Raw genomic sequence first — 22,526 nt, forward strand, 5'->3', positions numbered from 1 at the left:
ATTGTTTGTTCCTTAGTTTAGTACTAGCCAGTTTCTATTTAATAAGCAAAAATCCATCTACAGTCTTAGAGAGTTTCGAGTGTTTCACATTGTAGCCAGTTTCATACGCACATTAGTATAATGTTAGGTGCTAGATCTATCGTTGTTTGATTTAACTCTTTTATACAAAAAATTAAATGAAATAAAAATTCAACAAAAATTTAATTTCCAATTTTTTTTTTCTTGTTTTTTCCTCATTATTGCTGAAACGAAAGTCGAATCCTTAAAATATTTTCCCATTCGTTAATGGCAAATGTTGCGAGAAATACAATAAATCAAGGCCGTGGTATGAGAGCATCTTTAGTCCCATATTTTCCCAAATTTTTCAAGAAATTGTTTTCCCAAAAATAGTCCCTGATTTTGCACAAAAAAAAAACACCCAGGGAAAATGTAGCTCTCTAAGGAAAATACTATCGACTCACAGGGAATGCCGAATTTTATGTAAATTTATCGAAAATTTACCGAAAACTTCTTTGGTAAAAATTGGAAAATTTTAGCAAATTTCTATAACTTTTCAGTAAATTTAATGCCCTGCGACTCAACGATTATTCAAGGATTATCAATCTGATCAAATTTGTCACAACTCAAAGAAAGTTTTCATTGGAAGTATTGGTTTAGAGTCGAAAGCACTGGAACGGAATTTTCAAGATTTTTTACGGCACTGGGATTACGATTGGACTCAGCAATTCAATTAGTTTTCAAAATCTTTTAAATATTTGAATCAAAATCTTGGTCTTTTTGCATTTTTGATGCTTTTACAGAAGAACTACCAACGCACTGCAAGCATGAGTGATCGCAGTGACAGCTGCCGAATGTAACATTTTATATGAAAAATTTGTCAGATTTTTTTTTCAGCCCCAAAAAGTTAATTAAGCTTCAGTACTCTATTTAGAGTACCACTCATGCTTGAAGTGCGCTGCCAACACTCAAACCTTCCCAACAAAAAACCGTTAGAAATTCACGTACTATTAGAATTTTGAATTTTTTATTATAAGATTTTGGCACTGAGTCCTGGAACCCAAAGCACAAGCACGAATGCATTAGCCTTTTTCCCTGTAAATTCCAACAGCAAACACTAATACCCCTTTCACTAACGTCATAACATCAAATTTTCAGAGAGACCATGGGCAAATTACAGTCGATTGTAAATGGACCCTCTCGAGAAGAAGGTGATCTGGTCTCCGTATCCAAATTGGTTGATAACGCCACATCGAATGCAATGAGTTTTGGCAATTACTTTCGACCGGACATTGCAGTCAATGAACATAGCGATGAGGAGGGACTGGTAGCGAGTGGCAGTGCCTCCGAAAGCAACAATTCCGGAACGGAAGATCCAAGTCCACAGAGTCAAATCAATAAGAAAAAGTCGGCTTATAGCCTGGCTCCGAATCGCGTTTCATGTCCGTATTGCCAACGAATGTTTCCATGGACCAGTTCTTTGCGACGGCACATTTTGACGCATACCGGACAAAAGCCGTTCAAGTGCTCACATTGTCCGCTACTATTTACTACCAAAAGCAACTGTGACCGTCACTTGCTGCGTAAACATGGTAACGTTGAATCGGCTACGTCTCTTTACGTTCCAATCGAAGATGTACCAGAACCAAAAAAGGAACCCGTCAAAGATGAACGACAAGTTGTGGCTCCGGTTCAGCTAAACATTCCGGTTTTGAAGCCAGTAGAACAAACTATTCCGAGTAGCGTAAATAGCTCAGACTTACCATTCAAATGTCATTTATGCGACGGTTCGTTTAGCGATCGAAACGCCTGTTTGGAACACATAAAGAATCTGCACACTCAAGACTTTTCGTTGTTGATGGCGAAAGGAGCTATTGATGCTGATGCCGAACAGCAAATAGCCTCCGCTGAGGACGAGGAAAAGAACGAAAATCGTGGCAAATATCCGGACTATGCGAATCGTAAAGTGATATGCGCATTTTGTATGCGACGATTTTGGTCGACCGAAGATCTTCGACGACATATGCGAACGCACTCTGGCGAACGGTAAGTTCTAACGAAAAATCAATTTCCTCGGACTTTCCGTTCCTAAAACTCATTTCACTTTTGCAGTCCATTTCAATGCAACATTTGCATGCGCAAATTTACATTGAAGCACAGCATGCTTCGTCACCAGAAGAAGCACACCAACACGAATCCAATTGGTAACGGTAATAGCGCTTCCGATTTGTCCGACGACGAACAATCCACCAGTATGGTCGTGTCGAATCCACTGTCCAGACTGCTGAAAATTCCCGATCTCATTCCGAAAGAACTGACATGGAAATTGCAGAATGAATTGCGACGACCCGACGAAGAATCGTCCGAATTGATTCAGAATTTATTGGGCATCAGCGATTCACGACTATTGAATCGAGTTTTTTTATCGTCGGCAGATGAGGCAGCAAAGCTGTTAGGAGTTGAGAAGTAAGTCTTGGATCAGTTTGATTTTTTCATTTTAATCTACTATAAAACCGACGAGGATGTCGGGGAGGAGTACGTGTGTGCGTTGTGTGTGTGTGTTTTTAATTTATATTAGAATGAACTTTGTAACGTGTAGATTGACTTTAAACCTAGAATAGTGAAAACAAGGAAGAAGTTGCAGAAGTAGAAAAGACAATTGTAAAATTCTAGTCAAATATTTATACGAAGAAACGAAACAAATTTCTAACCAAATTGTTTTCCTTGTATTAGTTTCATGCGAAATTTGCGACGAGAAATTCCCGTGAAACTAATACAAAGACAATTAAAATTTTAATTTTAAATTTACCGCAAACGAAAATTGAAATGAAATTCGTCGACTTGTATCATTGACTGAATCGCATAAACCCTAGGTCCCCTAATCTCTACGTATTTTGCGTCCCAATCATTACTTGACCGCTGAAAGTATTGTGCAAATTGGTGAATAAACGGTTTTCAACAAGCGAATAATAGTTTCGAAGAATACCATTTATTGGTTGTGTGCTCAAGTTTCGTCGATTCAGCAGCGAATCTCTTTTGATCAAGAAAAAGAAAAGTGAAATTTTCCTAACGGATGTTTTTTAACCGAAATTTACCGGAAAATTACCAAATTTTACCGGAAACTTACCAAATTTTACCGGAAAACATTCCGGAAACTTACCAAAATTTACCAAAAAAACTATTAGCAACATGTCGATAAATTTCGGTAAATTTTGGGAAGTTTTTCTGTAAATTTTTGGTAAATTGATGCCTCCTGAACAAAAACAAATTGTTCCTCAGTGCAACGCAAAATTGTTCGTCACTCAAAAACAGTTTGACATCGAGTACCAAAATCGTAATTTTTGCAAAACTTACCCGACGTTAATCTGAGCAAATTGTTCGTTTCGCAGCTACAGCGACTCAGTTAGTGATCATTCAGATGAATAGTAACCAAATTCATTTTAATGTTCATAAGAAATTACTTAGAAAGAGAAAAATTTACCAAAAAAAAACAAAAAACAAAACAAAACCTAAATCTAAAAAATATGTAAAAAGTGTGCCCTTGTAGTTGGTAAGTTTTAAAATACCAATATGTGTCACTCCAATCGGCATGGCGGACCGGATGAAATTGTAGTCATTATTATATGTATGCTTATATAACACGGATAACTGCGTGTTCATCACGTTTGATCGATTTACACTGTATAAGCATACATATGGTAATGCATAGACTGTCATCCATGTCTCTATCGATTAATGGTGAAAATTGTGAACTTAAAACTTAACGTAGATGAAACAAAAACGAAAATGGTGGCTTATTTTGTGGTTTTTCTTTTTGTGCTTCAATGCCACCTGTGTCAAGCCATTTTAGTGTAAGTTTAAGCATTTATAAATACAAAAATGAAAAAAAGAAACGAAAAAAAAAAATTAGGAAAAGAAATATTTACAAAAAATCTAAATACAAAAAACAATTAAAAATTGAGAGTTTGCCTTATACATACAAGCGCCTTTGTTTCTTAAAATAAAATTTAATTAAAAAAAATTAATTAATTTATAAACCAAACTATTTAACGATCTAAGTGAAACATGCAAATTGAAATCAAAATTAGATTATATCTTATGCCTTAATATACCTAATATATTACAAAAGCAAGAAGAAGAAAAGTCTTTACTATAAATATGAATAAACAATTTTAGCATTAAATTAAAAATTAAAAAAATTTAAATTATAAAAAATCGATTTAGAAGCTACCAAATATTAATTAATTGAAAAAAGAAAAGAAAATTATCTTTAAACAAACCAAGAAAAAAAACATTTTGTGACTTATTCTCTGTACAATTTTAAAATAAAGGCCTTTAACCGGATGTGGCTTAATGTAGTTAAAATTCATATATTGCAATGAAGAAAACGAAAAGAAAAAAAAAATTGTAAAAGAAATTAGAAATTATGAAAAAGAAAAAAAAATTGTTTGACCAAAATCAAAATGTAAATTAGTAATTTGCGTGGAATATTGGTGACGATTTGTAACCGCATTGTTTCGTTAAATTTTGGAAATTCACAGATTTTGAACATTTATACACTCTCTCGGTAACTAAGCATACAATGGAACAGCTCCAGGTGGCCAAAAAGCAAAAACCGAAAAACTGAAAATTTTCGATTAACTTTACATTGCTCCACTCGCACCTTCATCAAAAAAACAGCTTCCAGATATTTTCGTCCCGTATTTGTTATTGCTTTTCTAAGCCGTCCACACCATCATAGTAAAATGAAAAAAGTTTGGCTAAAGGGAAACAGTTGACTAAGTGACCAAAGTTCCTGATGGTCGATTTTCCGATCAAAGTTTACATTAAGCAGTTAAAAGCTCACCCGACATTTTTATATTGTTTTCAGTTCAAAATTGCCGAACATTCGAGCGGCAGAAAATCTTCAGAAAAATGAAGAAAATGACTGGAAATCCAAGAATAGAAAATCCTTATAAAATCATTGAAAGTCCTCAGAGGATTTTCTTTTTGAAAATCCTGTGTCAACGAAATTTACAAATATCTGTCGGTCGCAAACATCTCTGTCCGACTTTTAACATGATCCTTCAGTGACGATTTTTTTGGAAAACATTTTCTTAAATTTTCCCATATTTTCCTAGATTTTTCCATATTTTCCTAAATTAAAAAAAAAAAATTTTGTGAAAATATGGAAAAATTTAAAAATTTGTGGAAAAATGTTTTCCCTGCTCAGATCCGTCAACCACTATTTTTGGTATTTAAAAATAGTGACGTTGCAAAACTTCCTAACTTGTCCAGTAAAAATAAACCTGAGGAAAATTCGTCGTAGCTTTTATTAAGTTTGAAAGCTTCCCGTTCCCACTCTACACTGTATAATATCAGTTAAGCAATCCAGTCGTTATAGTTATACTTGGCCAAAAAATAACTTTCATCATTCGATTCGTGACAAATTTTGGTAACATTGGATGAAAGACACGATGCGTTCTACATTGAAACGATACAGTATGAAATGAAAGTTATTTTGTGGCCGTCGTACTTACATTCGTCTCTTTCATTATGTGTAAATTGTATTATAAACGAAATCTGTTACATATCGTCGTGATATTTCATCGTGTGAGTGTGAACATTTTATTATAATTATAATTTTTCAACAAATTGTTAAAAATAGAAACTAAACAAAATACAGCATATCACCAAAGTTTTTCTTTCATTTTTTTTTTAATTTTTTTGTTAAATTTGAATGAACCCAAATCAAATGAAAATTATTTTTAATTAATTAAAAAAGAAAAAAAAAAGTTGTAATAAAGCGAGGATTTTTCTTTTCGAAAAGTTAGTTAAAGAAATGGAACCTCCTCTGAAAGAACCGATGAACTTTTAGAAAATATTCTGCAATGAGTTTATAGAAATAACAAAAAAAAATTGATTCGATTACCAAATACATTCAATCTATTCATTAAGCCTTAAGATCAAGAAAAATATATAATTTATAGTGAAACGATAATAGAAATGTTATGATACGCGATGCACCTCATCATTTAAAAAGCAAACAAATAAAAATAGTATTTGCTGTGCATGGGTCAGTTCATGCAAATAAATATATTGGAAAAATTAACTTGAAAATCATAAATTATTAGTGGATACAAGATGAATAATTTAATTAATTTATAAAAACAAAATGATGTGTATTATCTACAAAAAAAAGGAGAAAAAGAAAAGAGAGAGAGAGAGAAAGAAACATAAACAAAATTCGTTCAATCATCTTCATTGTTCTTAAGTTATTTCTCTTAAAGAGGATTTGAGGCGAAACAATTTTAAACCCAAAAGTAGAAAGCGTGTAAATACAAAATACAAAATAATGGTTTGAACATTTACAATATATAAATTATGAAGAAACAAAATAAAACTTTTAGCAATAGAGAAAACGAAAATGTAATCATTTACTTAGTCCTATTTTATTTAATTCTTTTTTTTAATAAAATTAAATTAAATAATTGCACTTGGTTAATGTTGTTCGGTATTGTCAAAATGTAAACTTTTCTTTTGGAATTGAAAATAAAGTTTTTCTGCTCAGCATTTAATAAAAACGATTTTTTTTTGGTTTATTGTTTTCACAAATTACTGTCCCTACACACAACGACGTATGCGAAATATTCGCCACAATCATGCCCGCACGTTAGTAAGCGGGCGTGACGCAAGTCCACTACCAAAAATGTTTTAACAAAATTTTTTTGAGGACGGCGGAGCATATTTACAGCAACTTTTTGACTTCTCCCCCTTAATGACCCCCAAACTAGGATATCTAGAATCTAGGAAGCCATACGAGTTCAACGAGCTATCACACGTTACTGCAGCTTCAAAATTGGCCGAGATATTGAACTTCGAAATATTGATGTTCGTATGAAAATAAGCAAAATTTGGTTTTTTCAGATAACTAAACGTTTCTATAGATTTTCCTGAAATTTTGGTTATAGGCTAATATTGGCCCAAAAATAAGAATGGAATTTTCAAAAGTTGGAAAAAACTCATATCTTGGGAGCTGTAGCTCCCCAAAGTCTCCATACAAATGTCATGTACATATATATGTGTGTGTGTCAATGTGTATGTGTGTGTGAGTTGTATAAATTTTGTTGCATGATATTGATGGTAATGCGGTGAATGGTATGTGTTGTTTCTGGATGTATTTCTTGTTGGGAATTGTTGGGATCATTAAGAGGGATTCTTTTGAAAATCCACCTATCAAAATCGGACCCATTTCGTCTGGGAAGGATATATACATGGTTTGAAAGTTTTTGCCGGTAGAACTCAAAACAGGCCTCACACAGTCTCGAGCCACACCTGGTTGCTGGTGGAAGATCTCCGAAGTTGGAAAAATAGTGTTTTTTATCCGAAATTTTAGGCCGTTATAAATGATCGTTCCGGGTGATAGTGGGCTCGTTGGAAAGCTGAGCTCAAGTAATTTCGGGTCATGCCAAGTTTGATTAGATTCATTGATATATGTTTGCAAAAAATGCAAGAAATTTTTTTCAAAATCTGTATGAACTTTAGACAGGTCTAGGCTGGTACTGATGACGCTTAATGTGAACCTAACATGCTAGCCGTAACACGCATTGTCTAAGCTTTCCATCGATACCTCATTTGCAGTGCTGGTGATTGCTGGCGAGTTTTACGAGTAACGGTTGTACTAACATAAAATTCTGTTATGTCGGCAATCACCAGCACTGGTAATGAGGTAGAAACGGAAAGCTACGTAAGCTATGTTACGACTAGCATATTAGGTTCACATTAAGCGTCAAACAGATTTTGAAAATTTTTCTTGCAAATTTTTGGAAACATAAATCAATGAATCTAATCAAACTATGCATGACCCGAAAGTACTAAAGCTTTCCAACGAGCCCACTCTCACCCGGAACGATTATTTAAAAAAATTCGGATAAAAACACTATTTTTCCGACTTCGGAGATCTTCCACCAGCAACCAGGTATGGCTCGAGACTGTGTGAGGCCTGTTTTGAGGTCTACTGGCAAAGACCTTTCAAACGATGTATATATCCATCCCAGACGAAGTGGGTCCGATTTTGATAGGTGGATTTTCAAAAGAATCCCTCTAAGTATTAACTTCCACTAGGTCGGTTCCTAAATTTTGGGATGACAGATGATTCCTCAGGCACTACCTAACTTCCATCGGAATTTTTGATGGATTTGAGTTATTTTCGATATAAGTGAGGTGTTCCAAGGTTGGTTCCTAAATTTTGGGATGACAGATGATTCCTCTGGCACTACCTAACTTCCATCGGATTTTTTGATGGATTTGGGTTATTTTCAGCATGAATGAGATGTTCCAAGGTTGGTTCCTAAATTTTGGGATGACAGATGATTCCTCTGGCACTTCCTAAGTTCCATCGGATTTTTTGATGGATTTGGGTTATTTTCGACATGAATGAGATGTTCCAATGTTGGTTCCTAGATTTTGGCATGACAGATGCTTCCTCTGGCGCTACCTAACTTCCATCGGATTTTTTGATGGATTTGGGTTATTTTCAATAAAAGTGAGGTGTACCAAGATTGGTTTCTAGATTGGTTTGGGATTCAGACTGATTTCTCTAGCATTTTTTTAATTTCCATAAGGTTTTTTGATGTTCTCGAAATGGCATACTTACAAAAGTGGTGATATCAGTCAAAAAGACCCTTAAAGGGTAAATGTGACGCAAGTCCTTTATCGTACTTACAAAATAACTGATATCGCTGAGGGTGACGCATTGTGCGTCGTGCGCAAAAGTTTTATCAACAATAAATTGAGTCAAAAAAGTGAAAGAAAATTTTACAACAAGAAATTTGCGTCACAAGTGGCAGCGCAGATGTTGAGGAACGTATTGTTAGGAAAATGGTTGAAAAATGTACTGAAAGAATTTAAACGAAAGAAAACCGAATCATCATCATTTGATAACCATATATGCAAGAGTGTTGTATACGACAAAGTTAAATATTCGTGGGACAAAAAAACCTGTGTTGGTCACACTGTTTTTGAGCTAGTTAGATGCCAAAATTGATCATTCGTCTCATACAATTTGACATCTAACTAGTTCAAAAACAGTGTGACCAACACATAAAATTCCAGCCCATGTTCTTCTTCTACATGTCAGATATATCTCTCATCCATATATGCAATAACACCCGAGAGGGAAACTACTTCGAAAAACGCTATACAGTGACTTTGTGACTTTGTATGAAGCTGAGAGTCAAGTTGAACGAATGACTTTAATTTTACGAACTTTGTATGAGGTATTCTTTTGAAAAACAGCCTAGTGACATCGGACGCGTCTTCCAGCGGATTTTTTGTATGTGCCTAGATTGGTCCGTAAATTCATCCACCATGGACTTCAAATTTGTGAATACGAGGACTTTTCTAAGAGATTTCAACAGGTGAAACAGTGAATAACCGCTATCGTTACGAACCTCCCTCTATCTAATGGAAACGTTGACCAGAGACTAGAACGACATTCAACCGATTTTCATCAATTCAAGTGCACTTGCCTAAGCTCATTTAGGTTTTTATTTTGAATGTTTTTAATAAAGAAAATGAAAAGTTTTACTTTTTCACAAAGAGCTGTGAATTCTACAACGAACTTATTCTGAAACGGCTCATCTGATTCGATTCCGAAAATCAGCTTGATTTATTTTTGATCAAAATTATTGCCTTAGATAGATGATATTAGAGCTGTTTCAACGAAGAATCGCGCAATTAATTTTGTATGAGACGATTTTCATTGACCGAAGATCTTAAACGACATAATATTGCGAACGGTGAGTATAATAATGAACAATCCATTTCCTTCCAAACAATTTATTGGAGAACTCATTCCATGTCTGTGACAACCGTTTCTCCATCCAACTTTTTCAGAAACGGGAGTCGCTTTATACACTCAGTCCTCCAAGCCGCATCATCACCGACAGCTTCTACGATCGGGTTTCCAACCATCACCAAACTTTCCAGCGTCGGAACCTCTTGTAATTTGTTGAACTCAACCCAATCCTTTATCAAATTGTTGCTCAGATAAAGCACCTTCAGTTTCTTCAACACTTGGATGCCCTTCAGCTTTTCAATCAAATTGTAGCTGAGCCAAAGTTCCTCTAACGTTTCTGCAACGCCTTCCTGTCGTAAAATCAATTTTAATTTTACTTATGGCAGAAATTTAAGACATAAAAGCGCACTTACTAGACCCGATATTTGTTTTATGTAATTCCGTCCGAGAGAAAGAATTTTTAAATTTTTCATTCCCGAGATGCCATAGATTTTGTCGATCATGTTCGTGGATAGGCTTAATTTTCTGTGAGGCAAAACAATTTCTTTTTTCTTGCATCGTCTATTTATGGCATTACAACGAAGAATGTACTTACTCACAGTTTACCAACGTGGACAAAGTATTGTCCATTTTTTCTATTGGCAACCATTGGAATTGCAACTCAATTACCTTTGCCTCTAAGGAATTTTCTTTCGTACGATCTTCCCATCGTTTCAGTGCTTCTTTTATAGTCGATGCTTTGGACATCGGTTACAAATTTGCACAAAGTGTTCCCCCTTCGGTAAAAGTATTCTCTAGTCTCTATCTGCTTCACATTTTTCTGATTATTGATTTAACAAGCGTAACGGAAATGAAACGTATGTCCGTTGTCATGTACTCTACGTTCCTCAGAAAACGCGTACATTGCAGCAGATTGTACAAAATGTCTAATGTGAGCAATAAATACAGAATACAGAATTGGGTAACAGTCTGGAGATAAAATGTAAAAGAAACGTCCAAGAATAATTCACCTGAGTTCGAATCACTTTCAAAATAGATGAAAGATACAAAGTTTGTTATTAGACTCAGCGTATTTGCGTACCATAATAATAATGTTTGTGTTGAATTGGGTCTTGTATTTTCATAAATTCCAGCGCTCCCACAGTGTCCTACTTTCCTACTTTGTCCTACTTTTTCGAAATTCGTCCTACTTGTCCTACTGTCCTACGTAGGGCAGTTCAAGAACTTTAACTAAGTAACAATCAGGAATGAGCGCCGTCTGAAAATCGTCGGCGGCCGCTAGCCGAAAAAAAAGTGTTGGCGGCGGCTAAAATCTCGGCTAAGCCGCGGCTTAGCCGACGGCTGAAAAATTCCTTTGAAATAAATTAAAAGAAAAAGAAAGTTGAATTTAAAAATATCAAATAGCTTTAACTTGTGATTTATCAATTGCGCATGCAAAAACTTTGGTCTGCTCCCACTTATTTCTGATTTCTTTGTGTAAAAAGTTTATTTTGTTCAAAAAAAATTTTAATTTTGAAAATTTTCCACCCACAATCTTCCTACCACTACCCACATTTTCAGCCGATTTTCAGCCGGCTTAGCCGACTTTTGACCACCTCGGCGGCTGGCGGCGCGAATTACCTAAAAATGGTCGGCGTCCAGCTATAACGGCGGCTAGAACTCGGCGGCGCTCATGCCTGGTAACAATCAAGCGGATTTTGAGCTCTAAAAGTAAATTAAAATAATTTTCGACCTAACTTCATTTGATTATTGGCTTAGATTATCAGAGATAAAAGAATATTCTTGGACATTATAAATATCCAGTTATTTCGTGATTGGCAAAAGCGTGTTTTTGTTTGAGCCACGCAAATGCTGTATTCAGCTCGAACCTTCTTCAAAATAAAGAGTCGATACAAGGAACAACAGCCAGTCGTTGATGGTATTAATGCATATAAGGGTGTTATAAATATTCCCATAACTGATCGTCTGCTGTCATTTTCTCACAAACTATCAGGTTTATTTAGTTCTTCAAAAATTCTAAGCTGAAAAGTGGTAGAAAAAAAAGCAGTAGGACGAAAGGGCTGATCGTAAACATAAGGACAAAAAAGCGAAGGAAGCCCAGATAAGGGAAATCGATTGATCGATTGGTCAGGAATTGGCAACGTTAAATGTGGCGGAAAAGTTGTTGATCGACAGTAACAAATGTTTGAGCAAAGCTGTAAATTCACGGCAGAGTAAAATAGACCAGGCAGGAGCGGTTCATTTTTGAAACGTCAAATTAGGGACCTAATACACTGTATAAAAATGAACTCAAATGAACACTGACATAAATTAAAAAGTTTTACTCGCATAAAAATAAGACTACTAGATTATTCAGGTCCCTAGTCAAATCAAGCACTCCTGCAAGGTTTACTTTACACTGTCGTGTGTAAATTCCAACGGAACCGGGGAAATAAGTGAATTGATTAAGGCACATGCAGTTCTAACAGCTGCAATCCAGCGAACAAAGACGAAAATCGAAGAATTGAAAAAACAGAAACCATAAATAACCAGAAAAATAGTTATTTATGAAATCGGGTACAAAGGTACAAAGTACTTAAAGGGTTGATATTTTGAAATTTAAAATAGGCTGTTTGTTGTATCGTGAGCATAATGAAGTACTTTGCATTCAGTCAAATACAATATTTTATGCCACAGAGGCATCTAAAGTTTGCAGTGGCATAAATAACTATTTTTAACCTTAGTTGGAATGTCTGTTATTTTCATTATTAAACCTCAAAATAACGTCCTACATGTCTTGCGGTAGGACACAAAAATTTTAGTTCACTTAGGATCTTAGGACCTTTTTCGGGTAAAAAATGCCATTCAGGACAGGGATTATTTTTGGGAAAACGTTTTCCTATATTTTCTTACATTTTTCCAAATTTTCCTACATTTGTGAGAATCGACCGTGTCTAATGTAAGATTTTCATTACCTCGACAACTTTCATAAAGAACGAAATCGAGAATTATATTGACAACAAGTTGATCAGCGTCAATCGGTTCGTTGTACTTTTATCGGTCCTCGAAAAGAAAATCTTTAAAAATGTCTAAAAGAGCTTCATTCAAAGTAAAGTGCCTGGTTCAATATTTGGATTGATGTCGTGTCTTAGTCATTGAATAACAAGACAATCTTTAAATAACTACCAGTATTCTTCAAAGGATCACTAATTAAACGATATTCTCTGTGAATTTTAGAAAAAATCAGAATCATGAGCTCGAATTTATCAACCATTCCACAGTGTGCATGGTTCAACATGTCGATGACTTGGATTAAAATTACTGTTGAAGAGAGTGATTATGCTACCCAGGATGCTATGGGCTTAAGGATGCTGCGATGTCTTAAGTCTGAGGTGATAAAATTCTGACGTTTTAAAATTGATGAATTTTACCAACCTTTGTTACCCGAAACTTTTGAATTAGTCCGTAGATTATTAAAAATAATTTTGGTTTCATTTCCGATAAAAGTCAGTTCAAACTTAACTCAATAATTTAAAAAGAAAATATTTCTGGCCTTTCGGAGTTATATTTCACAGTACTAGGGAGTATTTTGATATTCTGTTGTATATTACCATCCGACGAGTTAATTTTGAACTGAATTTTATAGCTGAATGAAACGAAATTGATTTTTTATTAATAATTATTTGAAATAAAAACTTGCCTTGTTGGGGCGCGAACGCGGGACCTCTCGATCTCAGGTCCAGAATAATCCACCTGAGCTACACAACGCATATTCCCGTTGATAGGTAATATACATCCCTGTAGTAGCTGTATTGTGGGTGTAACATTACCTACATGAGATACACATATGAAAATTGTGTATACAACACGTAATGTGCCATTAATAATTGAAAGATATTATTGCGACAATATTGATTCACGTAAAAATGAAAATCATTTCGAAAATCAAAATATTAAGACTAAAGTCTGGAAAAATGGTTCAACGAGCACAGGCTGGAGACCCGCCGACACTTTTTCACCCAACCGAGTCGCCGGTTGTTCTTAGATTGTCTCAGCTGGCTGGAAGACAAAGTTTTTTTTTAAATAAAATAAAATAAATTTCGACTGACCAAAATCGGCGCTATTTTTTCCGGGACTTTGTTACATATGCCTAGTTAGGCCTTGGTACCTAGACCCCAAAACCAGTCTAATATATTTTTGATCTTCCATAACTGGCTGGTGGTAAGCGGCCAAAAGTCGAAAAATGAGGTTTCGCAGTCCGGATTTCATTTCCGTAAGGTGGTGAGGACACGGACGTGTATGGGCTCGTTGGAAATCTGAGGTCGAGTACCTTGAAGCAAATATTACCTTCGTAAAGTTTGATGATAAACGGCCGAAAATATGACATCCGAAAAATTTACCAGAATCGATGGAACTTCGGTGAACTTCATTCTAAAAGCCTTCTTGATCATTGCCATATTCCCAACAAAAAATATATGATCCTAACTATCCATATAAGTCCCGGAAAAAATAGCACCGATTTCGGCCTGTCGAAATTCAAAGGAACCTTCGAAATAAAATTCAACTGAAGCAGATCGAATGACTTCCATATTTTTGCAGCGTGTAGTCTATTACAATAACTAGCTCCCGCCAATTGCGTTTTTTAGACCCGTACGAAGTACTGGGGTCTTATAGGTTTACGCATACGTTTGTAACACGTCGAATTGGACTCCCTGAGTAAGGGGAAACCTATTGTGGTTGTCTAGAGATGCCAAATCCGCGAAAAAAAAATGTCCGTCTGTCCGTCTGTCCGTCTGTCTGTCTGCACGATAACTTGAGTAAAACGCATCCGATTCTTTATTTTTCCCGTTTGGTAATGTCAAAAGACAGGCTAAGTTCGAAGATGAGTGATTTTGGATCGACCCCTCCCGAGCTGTGGCCCAATAAGTGCTTTACGGTTTTTCGACGATATCTCCGGACATTTAAACGTTAAACTTGTAAGTGATACGTCACATAAAAGGTATTTCCAATACCGATCGACAAAAAAAAGTTTATGGAAATCGGATGACCGACTCGTGAGTTAGACCCCTTGGTGTGGAACAGGCACAGGGCGGCAAGCAGTTTTTGCCACATTTGAACATATTTCGTCTGTTTTAGCTTTATTAGATAGGTATTGACCGTACCAATCAGGGAAAAAAAATTTATGAAATTATGTTCTCCGGAGCGTGAGCTAGGTCTCTTGGAGTGAGCTCTTATCTGGCTACTCGGAAGTACAGTGAACGTGGAGTATTTTGTCAATATCTCGAGTAAATTTTGACCGAATTTCATGAATTTTTTTTTGTTTGAAAGGTATTAACGAATGTAAAGCGTCGGTACTATTTCCGGTCTCCTAACAAAATGGCTGCCGGCGGCCATATTGGATTTTAGTAAAACGATATAAAACGGGAAAAATGATGCTTAGAGAGTTTCTGTTAACATGGAAATAATTTGTTATGTGTGTGGGGTGTTTCAGGCATTCCATATATGGACATCTATATATACCTATATACAGCTATATTGAGCTATATACAGGCATATAGAGCTATATAATAGCATATTCCTCTGTGAAATGTTTATTTACAGTGAAATATAGGTAAATATAGCGGTATATAGCTGTTTAAATAGGAATTTATGAAATTTGACTTCGTACGGGGCTGTCTATATTGCCTCCGGCAATTTAATTGTATATGATAACAAGGCAAAGAGTGGATAATGTAAGGGATTTTAAAGGGCGAATAGTTTTTCAGCAGAGAAGAAAATGAAGTAAGAGAAATGAAGAGTTTCACATTAAAGGCTTTTGATACGAATAGGTGTTTGTACGGGTCGGCGTTAGCTATGTTTTTAATTAAAAATTTCGATAAGCGGACAATAAGTAAGTCGTGTTAAAGTTTTATCTTAATTTTTGTTGTCCAATTTTCTCGAAAGATTTCGTTTTTTATTTTTAAAATGTTTCCTGAATATTCAGAACTGCTCGAAAAACCCAACACTAGCCGGAGCAGGTAATCATTGAGAGCGGCTGTTATAGGTAATTTCTTAAAAAATTACCGTCATTGAGTAACTTTTTCCAAAATTACTCACCACAGGTAATACGTTACTTTCTGTGGGTAATTTTTCCAAACATTACCAATTACAGCTGATCTATTACCTACTGCAGCTGTAGTTTTCAAATCTTTTTCCTCAGTTGGCGGTGGCTCTGATTCGGTACTGAAGTCAAACTATTTTTGTGACTTTGTAAAATCGACATTAACCTGTTACAGACGGCATATGACCAGCAAGCATATGACTAGTATTATTATCGAATCTATTACTTCCATCGATCAAAGTATTTTAAATCTGTTGATTTCAAATCTTGTACTTCAATTTTTTTAACATTCATTTTACTATATAAACGATCATATCACCCAAAGTTTGTCATTATTTTTGTCGACGTTATTGATAACAGATGAATACATCGTTCAGTTTTGCATACAGATGAAATCGTCATTTGAACTCTACATCCTCTTTCTTAATTGTGTACAAGTCCACCTCGTTCACCAAATACGGATCGAAAACGAGCTGTAAATTGAGATAGAACTATTCGAAGCTTAACGATAATCCCTATCGCTACTTGTGCGTTGGACAAGATGCCTAATTATTTTGTGGAAGTTTTCGTTTTGATAAAAATTTAACGAAAATTCACAGCTCCAAGTCAAAACGCACAACACTCTGACAGGGTTCTCATTACTCTGAGTTTAAACAAAAACAAAAACAAAATGGTTTTTTGGGACAACACATTTATAAATGGAAATTGTCCATCCACCTTTCGTGTTTACACTTGCCCCACATCGAGAAGTGTGTAACAAAATTACTTATTAAAAATGCATTGCAATCAAAGACGCTGACATTTAAGAATAGCGTGTTATCTGTGTGCATGTGCCACTCAAGCGCACTAAAAGGAAAAGTAAATCAACCCAATGAAAGTCGATTTTACCACCGGTAGTTATCCGAAAAACGTTGATTAAGTATGAAGCAGTCGATAACCAATATAGCAGTGATTGCGTTATTGCTGCATATTAAGTACAGTCAAGCCAATGACTTCCCATCTCTTTTGGTTGCTAATGCGTCTATGGGTAAACGCTATGAAAAAGAAAGTCTTTCAATTGCAATTTAACTTACATTAACTTAAATCTCTGCTAAAGCCGTCATTGTGGATCACGAATTTCTCGACACTGAGTACGAAGTGACGTTGAACAAAATAAAATATCTTGTCGATCAAATCATCAGGGACGATTTGAGGGATGGTGTAGGTATAAGTGTACGCTACTATTCGTGGACACAGATTCGGTTTAACAGAGGTAATGAGAACCGCATAATTCTTGCCATGTTGTGTTGTTAGTCCTGAGTTGCTGTTTTCACAGATTTCACAATAGTCATGAGCGTAAGTAATTGTAAGGACACGTGGCAAATATTTCATGAAGTTCAACAGGAAACCTTACTGCTCATTGCATTAACGGAAGCAAACTGTCCACGATTACCATCATCTGAAGCAGTTATGGTAATGTCGGTGACGATCACGAATTTTCTTTTGATAAACTAAATATTCTTCAAATCAGATTCCGATTTTGAATATTGGCGAGGAGTTGCCACAAATTTTATTGGACATAAGGTCATCACAAGTCGTCAGTTGGAAGAGTGCTATCATTCTTTACGATAGCATCTTTGGTATGAAGACTCTTCTCTCTTCAAGAGTCGTGTCGTTTTTTAAGATAAATTTCAAATACGACCGGCGCGGCGCTATTTTATCAATCAACCTAATATTACGTGAATTATAAAATGAAATTTTGGATGTCTTACAGATAGAGACTCGGTAAGTAAAGTCGTTAGCTCGTTGTCTTCACTTACCCAACGAAGTGAAGCATCCGTAATGTCGATTTCACTCTTTCGCATCGATGATACCGACACAAATTACCGAAACAGTGTGAGGGAAACTTTGCAAGGTTTACAATCGAAGACCACAGGTAAACGAATCTAATTGTAATCGATTCATTCATACAAACTATCATCTAAAGACCATTTTGTTGTTGAAACGGAAAAAAACATTTTTTGTGTAATGCAATCAGACCAATAAGACCAGCATACAAACACGTTCCGTTAAGTTGAAAATTTAGCGACCCTTCAAACTTTTGTTCTTCTATGATTTAGACGAGAAGTTTTTGGTGGTAACTGAGAAACCTCACATTGTTATGGAGGAAGCTCAGAAAATTGGTCTAACTGATACGTCGAATCAATGGCTCTTCTTTCTATTAAAAAATACGACGTCAAAGCATGGTACACTGCCGATTATGAAGTTCGTTAATGAGGGTGGTAACATTGCAGTAGCGATAAATTCGACCCATTCAAATGGTGAATGCTTGGTATGAATTTTGTGCACTTCCCCGACCCACTGACCACTACTTTCTATTTAAGTCCGGAATACTCTGCCACTTCGAAGAAACGTTTAAAATTTTGGTCGAAGCGCTCTCGAAAATGATTAAAAAAGAATCGGCAATTTATGGCCAAATATCCGACGAAGAATGGGAGGCCATTAGGCTGACGAAAAAAGAACGTCGCGACGGAATGTTGGAGATAATTATGGTAACGTAAATTGGCTTATTGATGCAGAACCAAAATCACCACAAAAACATTTCGTTGTTCAGGATCATTTCTCACACAAACAAGTATGCTCAAGTTGCTGCAAATGGGATTTCTTGGCCACTGAAACTTGGGGTACAGGCTACGCCGATGCAGGTAATTTTAGTCTTTCCATGGACTGAATTCGAGAAACAAAAATCCGATTTTTTTGTAACGTCAGGCAAAAATAGAACTTTACAAATCAATCGTGCAGCAACATGGGAGGCTACCAATGGTGTCCTATCTAACGATTCATTGTTTCCCCATATTTCGTATGGCTTCCGAGGAAAAACGTTGCCCATTGCAACGTATCACGTCAGTTAAACATAATCTGTGTTGAATGGGGCTACTGTTACCAAAGTGGCTTCGTCTCTTTATTTCTAGAATCCACCGTGGCAGATCATTCAGTATGGGGAAAATGGTGAAGTCATTTCAACCAAGGGCGTTGTTATGCAGATACTCAATGAACTAGCGGAAAAGTTAAATTTTACGTAATTCATTCAGACTCCCTTCGCACCAAAAACCGAATCATACGCAAAAGAAAACTAATTTTCAATTTTTAGCTACCTCCTGGTTGATCCAATGAGAAGTAAAAATGCTACAGTCGTGGACGACTATTACAATTACAATTACAACGTAAGTACCAATTCACGTGAACAACTTTTCGGATACATTTCCAAACGATCTGAACTCGTCGGCCCCGTTTTGTAGGACACAGACGTTATAAGGTCAAACTTAGTGCCGCCTGAAGTTCTCCAGCTGATGACAACTAAAAATGTAAGTCAATTTTTAACCAAACGAATCCTTCTTGCCCAACTGTGTGTCTAACAATATAAGTCTTCTGCTTCTGGCAAAACTACCAGATCATACTCGGAGCAATTGCATCGACTGTAGACGAGAATAACACGCAAATTGTCAACTATACCCGACCAATCAGTATTCAAAGCTACAGTTTTCTGGTGTCTCGACCGAAAGAGTTGAGTCGATTGTACTTGTTCACCGCACCATTCACTGTTGATGTGAGCGAGACAATTCAATTCCAAAATGAAAGAACTGAGATTTTAATTAAGAAAATTACATTTTTTGCACCACCAGACGTGGGTCTGCTTAATTTTGACGGTCATGATAATTGGACCAATTCTATTTTGCATCCATTACATCAGTCCCTACAACGACTACCATAATGTTATCAAGAAAGGGGGCCTGTACAAGGTGGGGAACTGTTTTTGGTACATTTACGGTGCATTGCTGCAACAAGGTATAGAAGAGATTATAGTCGGATGCAGTGAAATTTCAGCATCAATTTGCTTCAGCTGATCCACACAAACAATCACGAGTGTAGCAGCTTCACTATATCAACAGCAGGCGTGAGCGCCGACGGAGAAACCTCGGCGGCGGCTAGCCGAAAAAAAATTCTCGGCGGCGGCGAAAAAGTCGGCTTGAGCCGGCTTAAAACGGCTCGGCTGGAGGTTCCTTTTAACTTTTTTTTCAAAATAAAAACGTTTAGATAAATTCATGGAAAATGAACTAGTAAACATGAAAATGAAATTGTACGGAAAGCGAAAATGTAGGTAGATTAGGTTGTTCAAAGTGCAAGTGGAACTGGTCTTGTTACAAGCAAGTCTCTAAGTCTAAGGTTCACTAACACGTCAAGTTTTATTGCCTCAAAACTTGAACTAAATGGAAAATCATGCTCCAGTACACTCATTTAACTCATTAAGAAAATGGTTTTCGAGAAGAAATCGAAAGCTCACGAAAATCAAGTAAAAATTGAAAAGAAAAAAAATCGAGAAAATTAGCAAAGATCGATAAAGATTTCTCAAATTTGTGAATTAACTGATTGTGCGCCTTCGGCTCGTTCCGCAAAGGTCATACTTGCCAAAACAACAAACTTAGAAGCGAGGACGTAATATACCATTCTGGAAAATTCATGAAAATTCAAGAAAATTTTCAAAATTTTCTTAATTTTGAAAAAAAAAATTCAAAAAGTACTTGAGCTGCTTAGGATCAACAGGAATCTAGGTTTTCAAAATTATTTCACCCATTCACCTTTCGAAATCTTTATTTCATTTTCCAGCCGTTTCAAGCCGGCTTGAGCCGTGTTTTTGGCACCGGCTCGGCTGCGGCGCAGCTTGCTCAAAAATGGCCGGCGGCGGCTTGATCGGCGGTTTATTTTCGGCGGCGCTCATGCCTGATCAACAGGTTTGATTAAATGTGTGACTCAGCTGAAAAACTGCTGAAGCAAATTTATGCAGAAATTTCACCGCCTCTGACTGTATAATGGTTCAGTGGCTATTTGAGCGAAACTTTTTTTTTGTGTAGGCGGAATGTATTTACCCAGTTCGGACAGTGGTCGTCTCATTGTTGGAACTTGGTGGCTAGGCGTGTTGGTGGTAGTGACTACATACTGTGGTAGGACAATTTTTTTATGCTGTGCAATCAATCCATTTAAACGGAATTTTTAACAGGAAATTTGGTGGCCTTCCTAACTTTTCCCAAAATTGATAATCCAATTTCCAATATCCATCAATTGTTGAACAGTGGTCATGATGTGACATGGAGCATCAGAAGCAAAACATTTTTTGAAAATTACATAAGAGTGAGCGAAGGGCGATAACTTTGTGGCAATTGACATGAATGGTAAAATTTTCTCTCATTTACCAGAACAGTGACAATAGCAAATACAAAGCGCTGAACGAAGGCGCCATGTACACAACCAATGCGACGAGCGAAATAATTGAGAGCGTCAAGATGGGTAAACATATTCACATCGATTGGAAATCGAATTTGAAATTTATCATGAGAAATGACTACTTGGAAACGAAACGGTGTGATTTGGGGATAGGTAAGTGGCGGGATTTAGAAGTTTCATTGGTTGGGTTAGTGGTCTGAGCTATGCTAAAATTTGTACAGAATTTGTGTCTACCTTTGCTTCAGATGTTCTTCTCACAAAAATTGCTTATACGGGTTTCTTAGTCTAACCCATGCGCTTTGTAGCAGTAAAACCACATAAGCAGTGTGATTGTATGTATGCACCAGCTGGTAAAATAGTTGATGCAAACTTGGCACAAATTAGATTGACATTGACTGTAAAAAAATTTCATTGAAATGCGGGACATGCATGACAAGGATGATAAATTCTCCATACTAAATCGACATAGCATTAAATTCCGTTCAGATGCTTATAATACTCATCACGTTTCTATTATCCATTGGGAAAGGTTCCGAAGAATTCGTTGACGAACAGATCGCTTTAATGCTGCCAATAAACAGTCCGTATCTTAAATTGTTCGACAAAGAGCTGTATCGGCTGCTACAAATGGGCTTCATACAAAAATGGATCGGTGAATACTTGCCGAAAAAAGACAAATGCTGGAGCAGTTCGGGAAAGTCGCAGGATATTGAAAATCACACCGTTAATTTAACGGATATGCAAGGTTGCTTCCTAGTACTGATTACAGGTAAATTGGATCAAAATTTCGTTGAATTATTTCGAGCTGAGAAAAACATTTCTCTTTTTGGTAAAGGAACTTCCGTCGCGATCGTCATTGTCTTTTTGGAATTTTTGTTAGCAAGATATGGTGACGTGTGTAAAGATAAGGCACTAACTCCTTTTGTTAAGTAACAAACCAACGTTAGTGGACTAAGAACCGGATGAAACAGATGTAGTGTTGAAAATTAATAAACGGAGCACTGATGGTAACAATTGTAATTTTCACTGAAACAACAGGAATTTCACTAATACGTATTAGTTAAGATGGTACAGCGCATAGTTCGCGCGCTGTTTAGTTTGTTGTTGAATGAAGTGTGTTGCAAACTATCTCTTGTTTTATTTCAGTCGATGGTTTCCAATTACCCATTTCACAAAGACTCACAGGCATTCGTTGCCTATGAAAACTCTATACTAGGTTGGATCGAGTTTAACATTTTGCTCCTGACGAAAAATTGCTAAACTTTGAAGTGAAATCTCCACAGACATGATAACAGATGGCTCTGCGCCTGAAGTAACGACATATGGGGAAACGGTCAAAATGTCTACGCAAAAATATCTAACGAACAAAAACTCTAACGACGAATTATCTAAGTACAAGAATGTCTACACTAT

The 22,526-nt window shown here is 36.2% G+C and overlaps 3 protein-coding genes across 4 annotated transcripts in view; 2 read left to right on the forward strand and 1 right to left on the reverse strand.

The window, feature by feature from the left end:
• LOC119070117 (ras-responsive element-binding protein 1) overlaps nucleotides 1–4,385 on the forward strand; it is a 29,306-nt gene extending 24,921 nt beyond the window's left edge. The window contains exons 5-6 of the mRNA XM_037174431.1: nucleotides 1,156–2,043; nucleotides 2,110–4,385. Coding sequence (XP_037030326.1) covers nucleotides 1,156–2,043; nucleotides 2,110–2,467 — 1,246 coding nt within the window. The 3' untranslated portion in view covers nucleotides 2,468–4,385. The remainder of the gene's footprint in view (nucleotides 1–1,155; nucleotides 2,044–2,109) is intronic.
• A 5,421-nt stretch (nucleotides 4,386–9,806) lies between these two features.
• On the reverse strand, nucleotides 9,807–10,607 carry LOC119070141 (dynein light chain 1, axonemal). 2 transcript variants are annotated; one of them, XM_037174467.1, is made up of 3 exons: nucleotides 10,371–10,607; nucleotides 10,189–10,300; nucleotides 9,807–10,125 (listed from the first exon to the last, which is right to left on the reverse strand). In XM_037174467.1, the coding sequence occupies exons 1-3, from the start codon at nucleotides 10,520–10,522 to the stop codon at nucleotides 9,829–9,831; spliced, it is 561 nt and encodes a 186-aa protein (XP_037030362.1). In that variant the 5' UTR covers nucleotides 10,523–10,607; the 3' UTR covers nucleotides 9,807–9,828. The 2 variants fall into 2 exon arrangements, with proteins under 2 accessions (XP_037030362.1, XP_037030364.1); XM_037174469.1 differs by having other exon boundaries at nucleotides 10,375–10,505.
• A 6,151-nt stretch (nucleotides 10,608–16,758) lies between these two features.
• LOC119070112 (ionotropic receptor 93a) lies at nucleotides 16,759–22,233 on the forward strand. The gene is made up of 19 exons (XM_037174426.1): nucleotides 16,759–16,881; nucleotides 16,951–17,106; nucleotides 17,170–17,306; nucleotides 17,365–17,473; nucleotides 17,608–17,769; nucleotides 17,954–18,165; nucleotides 18,218–18,385; nucleotides 18,448–18,538; nucleotides 18,603–18,736; nucleotides 18,806–18,912; nucleotides 18,985–19,057; nucleotides 19,133–19,198; nucleotides 19,285–19,440; nucleotides 19,517–19,679; nucleotides 20,744–20,833; nucleotides 20,890–21,020; nucleotides 21,086–21,266; nucleotides 21,643–21,882; nucleotides 21,949–22,233. The coding sequence occupies exons 1-19, from the start codon at nucleotides 16,776–16,778 to the stop codon at nucleotides 22,044–22,046; spliced, it is 2,580 nt and encodes an 859-aa protein (XP_037030321.1). The 5' UTR covers nucleotides 16,759–16,775; the 3' UTR covers nucleotides 22,047–22,233.
• Nucleotides 22,234–22,526: the final 293 nt, after the last annotated feature.

Source organism: Bradysia coprophila, assembly GCF_014529535.1.
Source record: "Bradysia coprophila strain Holo2 chromosome X unlocalized genomic scaffold, BU_Bcop_v1 contig_473, whole genome shotgun sequence".
Lineage (NCBI taxonomy): Eukaryota > Metazoa > Arthropoda > Insecta > Diptera > Sciaridae > Bradysia > Bradysia coprophila.

What these genes read in the sequence shown, in the direction of transcription:
- LOC119070141 (XM_037174467.1), bottom strand. Translation starts at nt 10,522, where the DNA reads ATGTCCAAAGCATCGACTATAAAAGAAGCACTGAAACGATGGGAAGAT. An exon ending in TCCACGTTGGTAAACTGTGA is followed by an intron (nt 10,301 to 10,370) that starts GTAAGTACATTC and finishes TTTGCCTCACAG; the next exon opens with AAAATTAAGCCTATCCACGA. An exon ending in TAAAACAAATATCGGGTCTA is followed by an intron (nt 10,126 to 10,188) that starts GTAAGTGCGCTT and finishes ATTTTACGACAG; the next exon opens with GAAGGCGTTGCAGAAACGTT.
- LOC119070112 (XM_037174426.1), top strand. Translation starts at nt 16,776, where the DNA reads ATGAAGCAGTCGATAACCAATATAGCAGTGATTGCGTTATTGCTGCAT. An exon ending in TCTTTACGATAGCATCTTTG is followed by an intron (nt 17,474 to 17,607) that starts GTATGAAGACTC and finishes GATGTCTTACAG; the next exon opens with ATAGAGACTCGGTAAGTAAA. An exon ending in TGCCCATTGCAACGTATCAC is followed by an intron (nt 18,737 to 18,805) that starts GTCAGTTAAACA and finishes CTTTATTTCTAG; the next exon opens with AATCCACCGTGGCAGATCAT.